The sequence below is a fragment of the Scomber japonicus genome, chromosome 21 (genome assembly GCF_027409825.1).
Source record: "Scomber japonicus isolate fScoJap1 chromosome 21, fScoJap1.pri, whole genome shotgun sequence".
NCBI lineage: Eukaryota > Metazoa > Chordata > Actinopteri > Scombriformes > Scombridae > Scomber > Scomber japonicus.
The window spans coordinates 711,446-723,960 of record NC_070598.1 but is presented as its reverse complement, the minus strand read 5'-3'; the positions used below and the strand labels follow the sequence as shown (position 1 = coordinate 723,960).

Sequence of the window (12,515 nt, the reverse complement as noted above, 5' to 3'; positions counted from 1 at the left end):
ATGACAGCAGGCCTCATCAATTATTTTCATGTCCACAGAGAGAGGGAGAGGAGGGCTGTTTCTGTGGAGGAGCAGCTGTCCTGCTGTTCTTTGTGTCAGGACGTCCTGAATGATCCGGTCTCTACCAGCTGTGGACACTGGTTCTGCAGACAGTGCATCACCTCATACTGGGACCAGTCTGCTTCATCAGGAGACTCCTCCTGTCCCCAGTGTGGAAAAAGATCCAGAACCAGACCTGGACTGCAGACAGACAGTCAGACCAGCACTGTACAAAGTAAGACTCTTTTGTTTTAATGGTAATTTTGAAAACTAGGATACAATTGCATATTTTTTAACATGAGTCTCTGATCTCCCTCAGTCAGCGTTGGTCTGTTGGAGGAACATAAGATCAGTCTGGGGGGGATTAGTCAAAATCTGACTCAAGGAACTGATGAAGCAAGAAGTGAAACTCCCCTCAGCATCTATACGAAGGTCTACATCACAGTGGGACTGAGTGAAGAGGTTAATACTCAACATGAGGTGATGCAGCTTGAAACAGCTTCTGTGATGAAGACCCTCCATGACGCTCCAATCAAGTGTCAGGACATCTTTAAAGTCTTACCTGACCAACAGAAACACATCAGAGTGGTTCTGATGAACGGCGTCGCTGGCATCGGAAAAACCTTAAAAGTGCTGAAGTTCACTCTGGACTGGGCACAGCGATCCAACAACCAAGATATCAGTCTACTGATTCTGTTCTCGTTCAGGTCGCTGAACTTGATCAAAGATGAGCAGTACAGTCTGCTCATGCTGATCCATGTTTTCTATCCAACATTACAGAAGCTCACAGCAGAGAAGCTCGCTGGCTGTAAAGTTTTGTTCATCTTTGACGGCCTGGATGAAAGCAGACTTTCACTGGATTTCAACAACAGTGAGGTCGTGTCTGATGTCACACAGAAGTCATCAGTCAGCGTGCTGTTGACAAACCTCATCAAGGGGAATCTGCTTCCCTCGGCTCTCATCTGGATAACTTCCCGACCTGCAGCAGCCAATCAGATCCCTCCTTCATGTGTGGACAGGGTAACAGAAGTACGAGGCTTCACTGACGCCCAGAAGGAGGAGTACTTCAGGAGGAGATTCAGTGATGAAGAGCAGTCCAGCACAATCATCTCACACATCAAGACATCCAGGAGCCTCCACATCATGTGTCACATCCCAGTCTTCTGCTGGATCATTGCTACAGTTCTGGACCACATGTTGACTCCAGACCAGAGAGGAAAGCTGCCCAAGACCCTGACTGACATGTACTCACACTTCCTGCTGGTTCAGACAAAGAGGAAGAAGAACAAGTATGATGAGGGACATGAGACGAGTCCACAGGAGCTGATGGAGGCTGACAGGAAACTTCTTCTGAAGCTGGGGAGGCTGGCGTTTGAACAACTGGTGAAAGGAAACATCCTGTTCTACCAAGAAGACCTGGAGCAGTGTGGTCTTGATGTCACAGAGGCCTCGGTGTTATCAGGAGTTTGTACACAGATCTTCAAAAGAGAGAGTGTGATCTTCCAGAAACCAGTCTACAGCTTTGTTCATCTGAGCATTCAGGAGTTTCTGGCTGCAGTCTACATGTACCACTGTTACACCAGCAGGAAGACAGAGGTACTGGAGGGTTTCCTGGGAAAAGAGTGGGCATATGAATACCATGACTGTTTCCTGACAGATAACAATGACCATGACTCAACCCTGGATGACTTCCTGAGGGGAGCCATGGAGAAATCTCTCAGGAGTGAAAATGGCCACCTGGACCTGTTTGTCCGCTTCCTTCATGGCCTCTCTCTGGAGTCCAACCAGAGACTCTTAGGAGGCCTGCTGGGTCAGACAGACAACAGTCCAGAAACCATCCAGAGAGTCATCAACAACCTGAAGAAGATGAACACTGAGGATATTTCTCCTGACAGAAGCATCAACATCTTCCACTGTCTGATGGAGATGAACGACCGTTCAGTACATCGGGAGATCCAAGAGTTCCTGAAGTCAGAGAACAGATCAGAGAAGGAACTCTCTGAGATCCACTGCTCAGCTCTGGCCTACATGCTGCAGATGTCAGAGGAGGTTCTGGATGAGTTGGACCTGAAGAAGTACAACACATCAGAGGAGGGACGACGGAGACTGATCCCAGCTGTGAGGAACTGCAGAAAGGCTAAGTAAGTCCAGATGTGATTATTATAATTCATTATTGGTAAATAACTGGCGGTGCATTAGTATGGCCACAGTGTATTGTGAATGGGATTGTCACTGTACTTTTCATTCCTGTTCTGCTGTGATAATGAAAATTTTACAGACTTTCTGGGTGTGGACTCACAAAGAGTCAATGTGAAGTCCCGAGTTCATCTCTGCAGTCCAACCCTTCACATCTGAGAGAACTGGACCTGAGCTATAACACTCATCTGAAGGATTCAGGAGTGGAGCTACTGTCAGTTGGAATGAAGAGTCAGCATTGTGGACTGAAGGCCCTGAGGTTTAGAATCTCATTCTCTGTCTTTTAAAACTCTACATGGACATCAGCTGTGCTTTGATAAAATTATCTTTTCTCTGCAGGCTGACAGACTGTCAGGTGACAGATAAAGCCTGTTCTTCTTTGGCTGTGGCTCTGACATCCAACCCCTTCTATCTGAGAGAGCTGGACCTGAGTAAAAACTTTCTGGAGGATTCTGGAGTGAAGATACTCCATGATTTTCTAAAGATTCCACAATGTGGACTGAAGACTCTACGGTTAGACTCCCCAAATCCTAATTGAATCATTTGGAAAATCAAATTTCTAACTGAATCATTCTTAATGTGTAAATAAATAAAACTGTGGTTCAGTAGGCAGAGTGGGTCATCCACAAATTGGATGATCTGCAGTTCGACTCCAGCTTTTTTGTCGAAATGTCCTTGGGCATGATACTGAACCCCAAATTGCTCCCAATGGCTGCACCAGCACCTTGTATTGTAGCTTGCCACCATCTGTGTGTGAGAGTGTGTGAACTTTGAGACTAGAGGTGCTATATAGTGCATTCCATACACATCAGCATGAATTGGCTATATTATTCACCAGAAGGTTATGTATCTTCGTTTCACAAGTCATGTCATAAAGTCATCAATCTACAAAAATTGAAATTATTTTGATTGAAACTTACAGATAATGACACTGCCTAATTGTTTGGTTCTCTGTTTAGATTAAAGTTCTGCAGTTTATCAGAGATCAGCTGTGCTTCTCTGTCCTCGGCTGTGAAGTGCAACTCCTCCCGTCTGAGAGAGCTGGACCTGAGCTACAATGTGCTACAGGATTCAGGTGTGACGCTGTTGTCTGCTGGTCTGGAGAGTCCAAACTGTGGAGTTAAGATTCTGAGGTAAGAACATAACTTTAACTTGGTAACATTTGGTGTGGTTCACAAAACTGCATGTGGTTACCACAGAACAAGTGAAGAATGAATCAGTAACAACCTAATAATTGACATAGAATCAATAGCTGTATAGTACAAAATCATGACTTACTAGAGAACACACCAGAAGATAGGTAATTAATTATTAATGAATCATTACAACATGATTTGTCCATATATATATATTCAAATTGTTCATACTGACAACTGCATGAGACTATTCCTGATTAACTCGTTAAGAAAATAATAGTAGTTTCTCATTTATAACTAATTACTTAAACATTAGTTTCTCTTTTTGTGCACCCCGAGTAAAGCCATACAATTGTGTGAACCATATTGTAAAGTTACAGATACTGTACATATTATACAGAAAAAATGCTTATTTTTTCTTTTTGTACATATGCAGTGTCACTTGCTGCAGTGTTTTTGTCGGTTTTTTAACTATGTTAAACTTAAGTTGCAGTTATAACAGACTCAGACTTAGATGACTTAATTTATCCCAGAAGGGCAATTCAGTTCTACAGCTTACCCAGTCCACACTGTCAACAAACCTCAAAGGCAAGCAGTACCATGTCAGGAAAACAAGCAGTAAACACATCTAGCACCATTGGGTCGCCCAGTATGCAGAGTCCAGGCAAAAAGCAAACAAAAAATATATAATTCACTTAAGTGTAAATTAATTCAGTAACACATTTCCTCAGGTTGCTCTGTAAATGCTAGCTGATGCAATGTTAAGACAAGTCTTAAAAAATTGGCATTTTCTTCAAATGACTACTGTCGGCATTTAGCAGCCTGATAGTTAAAGGATTAAAGGACTAAGAGTAGCATGACTAGATTGGGCCACACGTTGGTTATCAGTTATCTCTACACTGTATGCACTGGTTAGCTGAATGGTTACTGCAACTATATAACTAACTTCACTGCCCACTATCCAATAAAGGTAAGAAGATGCCAAAAAAGTAATCTTTAAAAAAATACACTTACTGTATCATCATTGATAAGAAAGTAAAAAAGCATTGGGTATGAGTACTCCTTTAACAGTGTATGTGTTGTGATTACAGACTTGCCTGCTGCAGTTTGACAGAGGACAGCTGTGCATCTTTGGCCTCATCTCTGAGGTTAAAGCCCTCCCATCTGAAAGAGTTGGACCTATGGAAAAACAATCTGAAGGATTCAGGGGTGAAACTGCTGTCTGTTGGATTACATAGTCCACACTGTATCCTGGAGACTCTGAGGTTAGACAGTGTTGTCTATAAAATTCTGTGCAGACTAAAATGCAAACTAACACAATACTATAGAGCCTACAACCCTTCAGAGCAAATAAATAAATAATAATAATAATAATGTTGTTGTTGGATGTGTGATGCTAATGTTAGCAGAGGTACTACATTCTACATTGATGTTACCTGGTATAAAATGGTGCAAGTTTTGTTTTTATTTGTCCATCTGTCAGATTTTTGTCTCAACAATGGAGGCAAATGGAATTTCAATAACCCTCACTGGAGACAATTTTTACAGAGACAGTTCCCTCATGAGAGAATGTTCCTCACAAGAACAGTACATTATGTTATATGGGTTATCCCTTTAACTCTATTGTATTGGACACTGTTTCTATTGTTTTAAAGCTATGAGTGCCGCAAACCAAACTCTATCCATTTCCATTATACTGGGGTGAAGGAAACATCTCAGACAAAAATCTCAAATTTGGTCAAATACTATTAAAACTGTCACTAACAAAGAATATATTCAACGTCTCTTCCACATTGCACTGAGCATTAGCTGGTTTTTAACTTCACTGGTGCTCACCAAAACTGCAAAAGGGAAAAAAGGTCCTTTTATGTACAAGAAGATTTTTTATTCTGGAATGAATTATTTTATCATTCAGTGCTGTCATTTTTATTCAGACTGAGGTACTGCAGTTTGTCAGAGTTCAGCTGTGCTTCTCTGGCCTCAGCCCTGAAGTCCAACTCCTCCCATCTGAGAGAGCTGGATCTGGGTGAAAACAAGCTGCAGGATTCAGGAGTGAATCTGCTTTCTACTGGACTAGAGAGTCCACACTGCAGACTGGAGACTTTGAGGTTAGCTCACATACTACAGGCTCAATATCATGAACAGTGAGCAGCTGGAAGATTGTGTGAAGGTTTTAAGTACAGTGTGCCTGATTTGATTTTTATTATATAATTACAGACTTGATTGCTGTGAACTGACAGAGATGAGCTGTGCCTCTCTGGTCCCAGCTCTGAAGCGCAACCCCTCCCATCTGAGAGAGCTAGATCTGAGTAACAACAAGCTGCAGGATTCAGGAGTGAAACTGCTGTCTCTTGGACTGGAGAGTCCAAACTGTAAACTGGAGAATCTGAGGTACATTTTCTATTTTGCCCTGTATGAGACATGCAAGTTGAGGAACAGTAACTATATCAATCTTCATCTTTCTGTAGATTGACTCACTGCCTGGTCACAGATGAGGGATGTGCCTATTTGGCCTCAGCTTTGAAGTCCAACCCATTGCATCTGATAGAGCTCGATCTGAGATTCAACTACAGACTGCAGGACTCTGAAGTGAGGCTGCTGTTTTCTGAACTGAAGAGTCCATACTGCAGATTGAAAACTCTGAGGTCAGAACTCAACACAGTTTAAGTTCTCAACTTCAGGATTTCAGTCTTGGTTGATTTGGCAACAGTTGAAACATTACAAAAGCCTCTGGTCAAGAAATCTGACAGATGAGCAGCTGGTGTATCTGTTTACAGAGGAGCCAAACAAACTCTGGTTGTTTTAGTAATGAAGTTAGTAAATAATAATATTTAATCTGATGTGGAACAAGTAGGTAACTTTCCACATAATAGCAGTGCAAAGAAAAAAAGGAGTTGGTTAACATGCTGAGGATTTACGGTCCGCATTCGAAGAGAAAATACAGAGAAATGTCAGAAATCTGGTTTGACTTAATGAAGATTGTAACTATTATATTAAATCAAGTAATTACTGCGAGCAGTGTAGTGATCACATGTATAAGTGGACTAAGTGACTGTTGTGTTCCCTCCTACAGGGTGACATAAACCTGGTAAAAAGATGGAAAACCCACAACAATGTGAGTATTGGCAACATGATAACAGTTATTACAGATCCAGCTTATCATGCTTAGATAATGGCTGTATAGTGGTGGACTGTTTGCTCCCTTCAACACTTGTTTCTCAGGATTGGTCATTATTTGATTGAACTTAAAGAACTGATTTAGAAAGTATTGATAGTAGTATCATTGCCTAATGTCTGAGTACATTTCTGATGTGTGCCATCTTGTCTGTCAGATTGCTGCCATTGGATGGGAACAGAGGGCAGATGGTGGTGAGACAGCTGCAGATGGACTAAACACGTTCTGTGCTTTTATCAATCATGACTTCTGACTTTCTTGGAGTTTGTTTGATTCAGAGTTACATTTCATTCCCCACATCAAAGCAGTTGTCCAGTCCTGTTATCTACAACTAAGAACAATCTCCAAACTCAAGCCGATGCTCAGCCACTCTGACCTTTCATTACTGTAACTCTCTCCTTTCTGGTTCATCACAAAAATGTCTCTTTCACCTCCAACTACGCTCAGCTTCTTGCTGGTTTAAACAGACGACATCACACCACCCCAATCCTCGCTTCTCTTCATTGGCTCCATGTTCATAAGATTTTACTGATCACTTTTAAAGCACGTCTGTCTGGCTCCAAGCTACGTATCAGACATGTTAACTCCACATGAGCCGGTCTGCAGTCTTAGGCGATGTTTACACGGAAACGATCTGAACAGAAGACGCAAAAGTGGCGTTGCGTTCTCACTTTTTATTCCACGTTTAGACGTTAGCGTTTTTGGGGGGAAATCTGCATACGGTGGCGCTAAAGTTTGTGGAATTTGATGTTGTATGCACACAACACCACAAAGACATCGTGCCTGTGTAGAACCTTCCCTCTACTTCTCTCTCTAGTAGCGCCAAATGGAAAGCCAAAACACTTCTCGCCTCTGTCATCGTCGGCCCGCTGCAGCAGACAGGCATCAGCAGAAGGAACGTCTGTTGCCTAGGTTACAGCTTCAGACGGGAACGTGACGGTGGAGCGTTTTTAAGATTTCCACTCTGGACGGTGGAGCCTCAAAAAGGTCAGGCCCTCAGCTTTGGAACAACCTGCCTGAGGAAGTAAAGCTCACAGAATCAACAACTTGTTTTAAATCTCTTCTTAAAACTAATTTCTACAGACTAACTTTAATGTGATGTTGCCTTTTATTTTATTTTATTATCACATTTATTTTATTTATATATTTTTTTCTTTTTTCTTTTAGATTATATTTTCATCATCTCATTGTCCTCTACCTTCATCTAGTTAATGCCAGACTTGTTGCTGCTCGCTGTGTCTTGCTTTGTAAACGTTGGTTTTAAAGCTGCAACTGAAACATTCACCAAGTCAAGACACTCTTCTGGATGGATTCAGCTTGGATGAGGAGATGAGGGCTGAATGATGCATCGCGTGTTAGTGGCACAGAGTCTGAACTGTTTAAAAAAAGTCTTGATTGAGAAACTTCAATGAACTTGAGCTGTGAAATGTTGCATTAGCTGCAGTAAAGCTTCATATGTAGATTTTAATCACTGCACTGATAAACTGAAGACGTACAGCAGCATGTGTTAGATATAAATCAGTCTGATGCAGTGAAGGATGTAAGCCTTTGATCTTCTGCAGTGTTGAAATACAAAAACTTCAAACAGAAACATTTAATTGAGTTTTTCTGTAAATGTCTGATTCTCAGTTTTCATGTTAAAACTTAAAACAACATTAAATATAATACAATAAATCATTTTGTGACTTAAAATAACTGTTTCATAAATGTCTTTCCCATCAGATGTTTCACAATCTGATTTAAATTCACATTTTTCATTGAAATTCATTTGAGAGACAAACATTTACAAACACGTGTTGAGACTATTCTGTTTTATGGAATGAAGGGAAAATATATTTGTCTGTAAGCGTTCGTACCTCGTCAGCGGTGGATTTAAACTTTATGTAAAACATTTCACAAACTGAACTCGTTGAGAATGAATGAACAAATAAAGTTGTTTTAACACTTTTTGAATTCCTTTATGTTTCTGATTTTTGCATTTTCCTCTTTTCTGATCACTGAGGCTCAATTTAACCTAAATCTTACCAAACGATCATTTTTAAAGGAACAGTTCAACATGTTGGGAAATCATCTTAATGAGAATATTCTGCATCTTAATGTTTCAAAGTGAGACGTACAGAGTGGTTAGCTTAGCTTAGCTTAGCTTAGCATACAGACGAGAAGCAGAAGTCAATGGCCAGCCTGAGCAAAGTTCATCAGTACACCATCACCTCTAAAGTTATCTCTTCTCATTGGTCAATGGTTAGAGCTCTTAGCTTATGCTGCTATAGGCTTAGACTGCCGGGGGACTCCCATGATGCACTGGGCTCCTCTCTCCTCCCGGACCTTCAATGTGCTTCTCTCTCCTCTCCTTCCTCTCTCTCCTCTCCTTCCTCTCTCTCCTCTCTACTCCAACCGGTCGAGGCAGATGTTCTCCCACTCTGAGTCTGGTTCTGAGGGTTCTTCCTGTTAAAAGATGTTCTCCCACTCTGAGTCTGGTTCTGAGGGTTCTTCCTGTTAAAAGATGTTCTCCCACTCTGAGTCTGGTTCTGAGGGTTCTTCCTGTTAAAAGATGTTCTCCCACTCTGAGTCTGGTTCTGAGGGTTCTTCCTGTTAAAAGATGTTCTCCCACTCTGAGTCTGGTTCTGAGGGTTCTTCCTGTTAAAAGATGTTCTCCCACTCTGAGTCTGGTTCTGAGGGTTCTTCCTGTTAAAAGATGTTCTCCCACTCTGAGTCTGGTTCTGAGGGTTCTTCCTGTTAAAAGATGTTCTCCCACTCTGAGTCTGGTTCTGAGGGTTAGGGCTCTATGTGGAAAGAGCCTTCACATGACTCTGTTGTGATTTGGAGCTTTATAAATAAAGATTGATTGATTTCAACATGTCAGCTCGCTATGACGATCGCTCGTAAGTGGACTGCCGAGTGTAAAATGAATTCATCAGGATGTTTTATTGATTGTTTTAATACAGAACATTTAGAAGAGCAGCTCATCTCTACGCTTTCATTCACACAGACGACCCAAAGCAGAAGACTTTAAAGCTCACAACATCATTTAACTTTATTCAGTTAAAGGAGCAGTGACACATTTTAGGAAAGCTCCTCAGATTATTTAGATTGACTCTCAAGTCTGGACATTAAAGGTCTGATTCACTAAGAACACAAATACACAAACTAAAGCAGCACAGTGTGAGACATGTGTGTGTAGTTACTGTGTGTGTAGTTACTGTGTGTAGTTACTGTGTGTGTATAGTTATTGTGTGTGTGTGTGTGTGTGTGTGTGTGTAGTTACTGTGTGTGTAGTTACTGTGTGTGTAGTTATTGTGTGTGTGTGTGTGTGTAGTTACTGTTTGTGTAGTTATTGTGTGTGTGTGTGTAGTTACTGTGTGTGTAGTTATTGTGTGTGTGTGTGTAGTTACTGTGTGTGTGTAGTTACTGTGTGTAGTGATTGTGTGTGTGTGTGTAGTGATTGTGTGTGTGTGTGTAGTGATTGTGTGTGTGTGTGTGTGTAGTGATTGTGTGTGTAGTTATTGTGTGTTTTGCTTAATGAAAACAGGAGGTAGGGAGGAAGGACAGATGGAAGGAAGGTAGGGAGGAAGGAAGGAAGGAAAAAAGGAAGGTAGGGAGGAAGGACAGAAGGAAGAATGGAAGGAAGGAAAAGAACACAGGAAGGAAAGTGGGCCGGATTGCACCCCTCGGCGGGCCGGTTCTGGCTCATGTGTGAAACCCCTGTTCTAGAGGTTAACTAATCTATTGAGTTAGAACTAAAACTAACATCACCAGCAAAAAAAGGGAGAGTATTAGTCGATGCCGTTAGTAAAACCTAAAATATTAACACAGGAGGAAAAAGTTTATTCTGTCATTGTGTCTCCGTCTCCTCGTCTCCATGGTAACAGCCGGTTAATATTGGCCCTTCAAACTTATTATTATAGACTCAGTTAGCGTAGCAACATTAGCTTCAGGTTTGGTAAATATATTAATATCTGTATTTTACACACTGAGGTTAAAACGTCTCATATTATATTTTCATTATTAACTATTAACAGTGAGTGTGTTATCTGCGTTAGTACACACACACACACGCGCACACAGATACACAGACACACACACACAGACACACACACACACACACACACACACACACACACACACACACGCACACGCACACACACGCACACAGACACAGACACACACACACAAACACACACACACACGCGCACACAGATACACAGACACACACACACACGCACACAGACACAGACACACACACACACACACACACACACACACACACAGACAAACACACACACACACACACACACACACACACACACACACACACACACACACACACACAGAGCTTTAGTGAATCAGACCTTTAGTGTTAAGCTGCCACCTGATCATAAGTCACATTAGTGTAGCTGTGATTGGTCGTAGTGTCACAGGAAGTTAATGACAGGAAGTAGAAACCCAGGCCTGGCTCCGTGGCTCCGTGGCTCCGTGTGTCTCTCTGAGGAGCGTTTGTGCTTGTTCAGTACTTCAGGAAGCTGCTGGTGCTCAACACTTCTGCTTGTGGTCGTCTCATAAACACAACTATAAATAAATTAACAATAAAATCTTTCTTTACAGATTCATTTAAAATATTACACCAAAGAGTAACAGAACCATGATTTGTATATATCTATAAAACAGTATAAATACAATCTTTACATATGAAGTGATTAATATTTGATATATCAGATTCATCATGGTGATACTGAACTGTGACTCCTGGAATGAAAACCTATGATTAGAATAACAAGAAGAATCAAACTAAAAGAAAAGGCACCATGCCATGATGGACCCGCCCCTTCGTGACATCATCATGGACCCGCCCCTTCGTGACATCATCATTCAAACATCTGGAGAGAACATCTGGAGTCAATCACATTTCTACAGGTTTCTGATCTCATGTCTGATTGAGTTTCATGGCTCTGTGTTCATCAAACTCTGAGTCTCAGGATTCATCTACAGACTAGAGGTTAACCCGAGACCCGACCCGAGACCCGGCCCCGACCCGAGACCCGTGGTCCATTCTTTCTGTAGTCAACTAGGGTCTGGGTCGGATCTGTTCACTAAAATGTGTAAAACCAAGAAAACCCGAGACAGAGCGAGTACGGGTCTGACTCGGGTCAGTCAGATAAAATATGAATGTTTAGTCCATAAAGACTTTGATGATCAAAGTATGTTAACGACATGAAATACAATAAAGTGTATTATTAGTTATAGTCTGAACTTCATTTATTTAAATAAAGGGTTTCCTTAAATGTTGACCTACTTGTTTTTGAGAAGAGTAAATTCATGATTTGAAGAGCTCTGGGTGTCAATCCTTGTTTCATTCCTTCTTTCCATTTTTAATTGGCTCAAAAATCAAATAATGAAACATTGACTGGTTAATTTAGTTTTTTATTATAATGTCTGGTATTTGGTTTTTCATATTTCGGCGTGAGAAGAAGTGATGGATGACCAATTAAATATTAAAATCAAATTCAGTCCTGGTGCCCGTTTTTCCATTTCCTATTTTTAATCTGAGCCTAAAATTGAAAAATGAAAAAACAGAATTTTTTTAGTTTTTGGTTTTATAATAAAAAGCAAAAAAAACTAAATAACCAGTCAATGTTTCATTATTTGATTTTTGATTGCCAATTAAAAATGGAAAGAACGAATGATGAAGGAAGGATTGGTGTCGCTCTAAACTGAACTGATCTCAGACGAGGTTCAGTTACAACAATCATTCATCTTTTTTACGGGTCGGGTATAAATGATCTCAGAACTACTCGGACATCGGGACACATTCTCCGGGTCCGTTCGGGTTCGGGTCTCTCATTTGGTACCCGAGTTAACCTCTACTACAAACTTTACCTTCAGGCTTCAGTCCTGACTCATGTGGCGACACCTGCTGGTCACATTCAGCCACTACATCAAATATCATCATTGTAATAGAATAAGAACCCGAA

The 12,515-nt window shown here is 41.1% G+C and overlaps 1 protein-coding gene across 1 annotated transcript in view; it reads left to right on the top strand.

Moving 5' to 3' along the window:
• The window catches only part of LOC128382757 (uncharacterized), a 371,423-nt gene that overhangs the window by 260,902 nt on the left and 98,006 nt on the right, over window positions 1-12,515 (top strand). Inside the window, exons 4-8 of the mRNA XM_053342769.1 lie at window positions 4,463-4,636; window positions 5,306-5,479; window positions 5,589-5,762; window positions 5,840-6,016; window positions 6,704-6,740. Of these exons, the coding sequence (XP_053198744.1) occupies window positions 4,463-4,636; window positions 5,306-5,479; window positions 5,589-5,762; window positions 5,840-6,016; window positions 6,704-6,740 (736 nt within the window). The remainder of the gene's footprint in view (window positions 1-4,462; window positions 4,637-5,305; window positions 5,480-5,588; window positions 5,763-5,839; window positions 6,017-6,703; window positions 6,741-12,515) is intronic.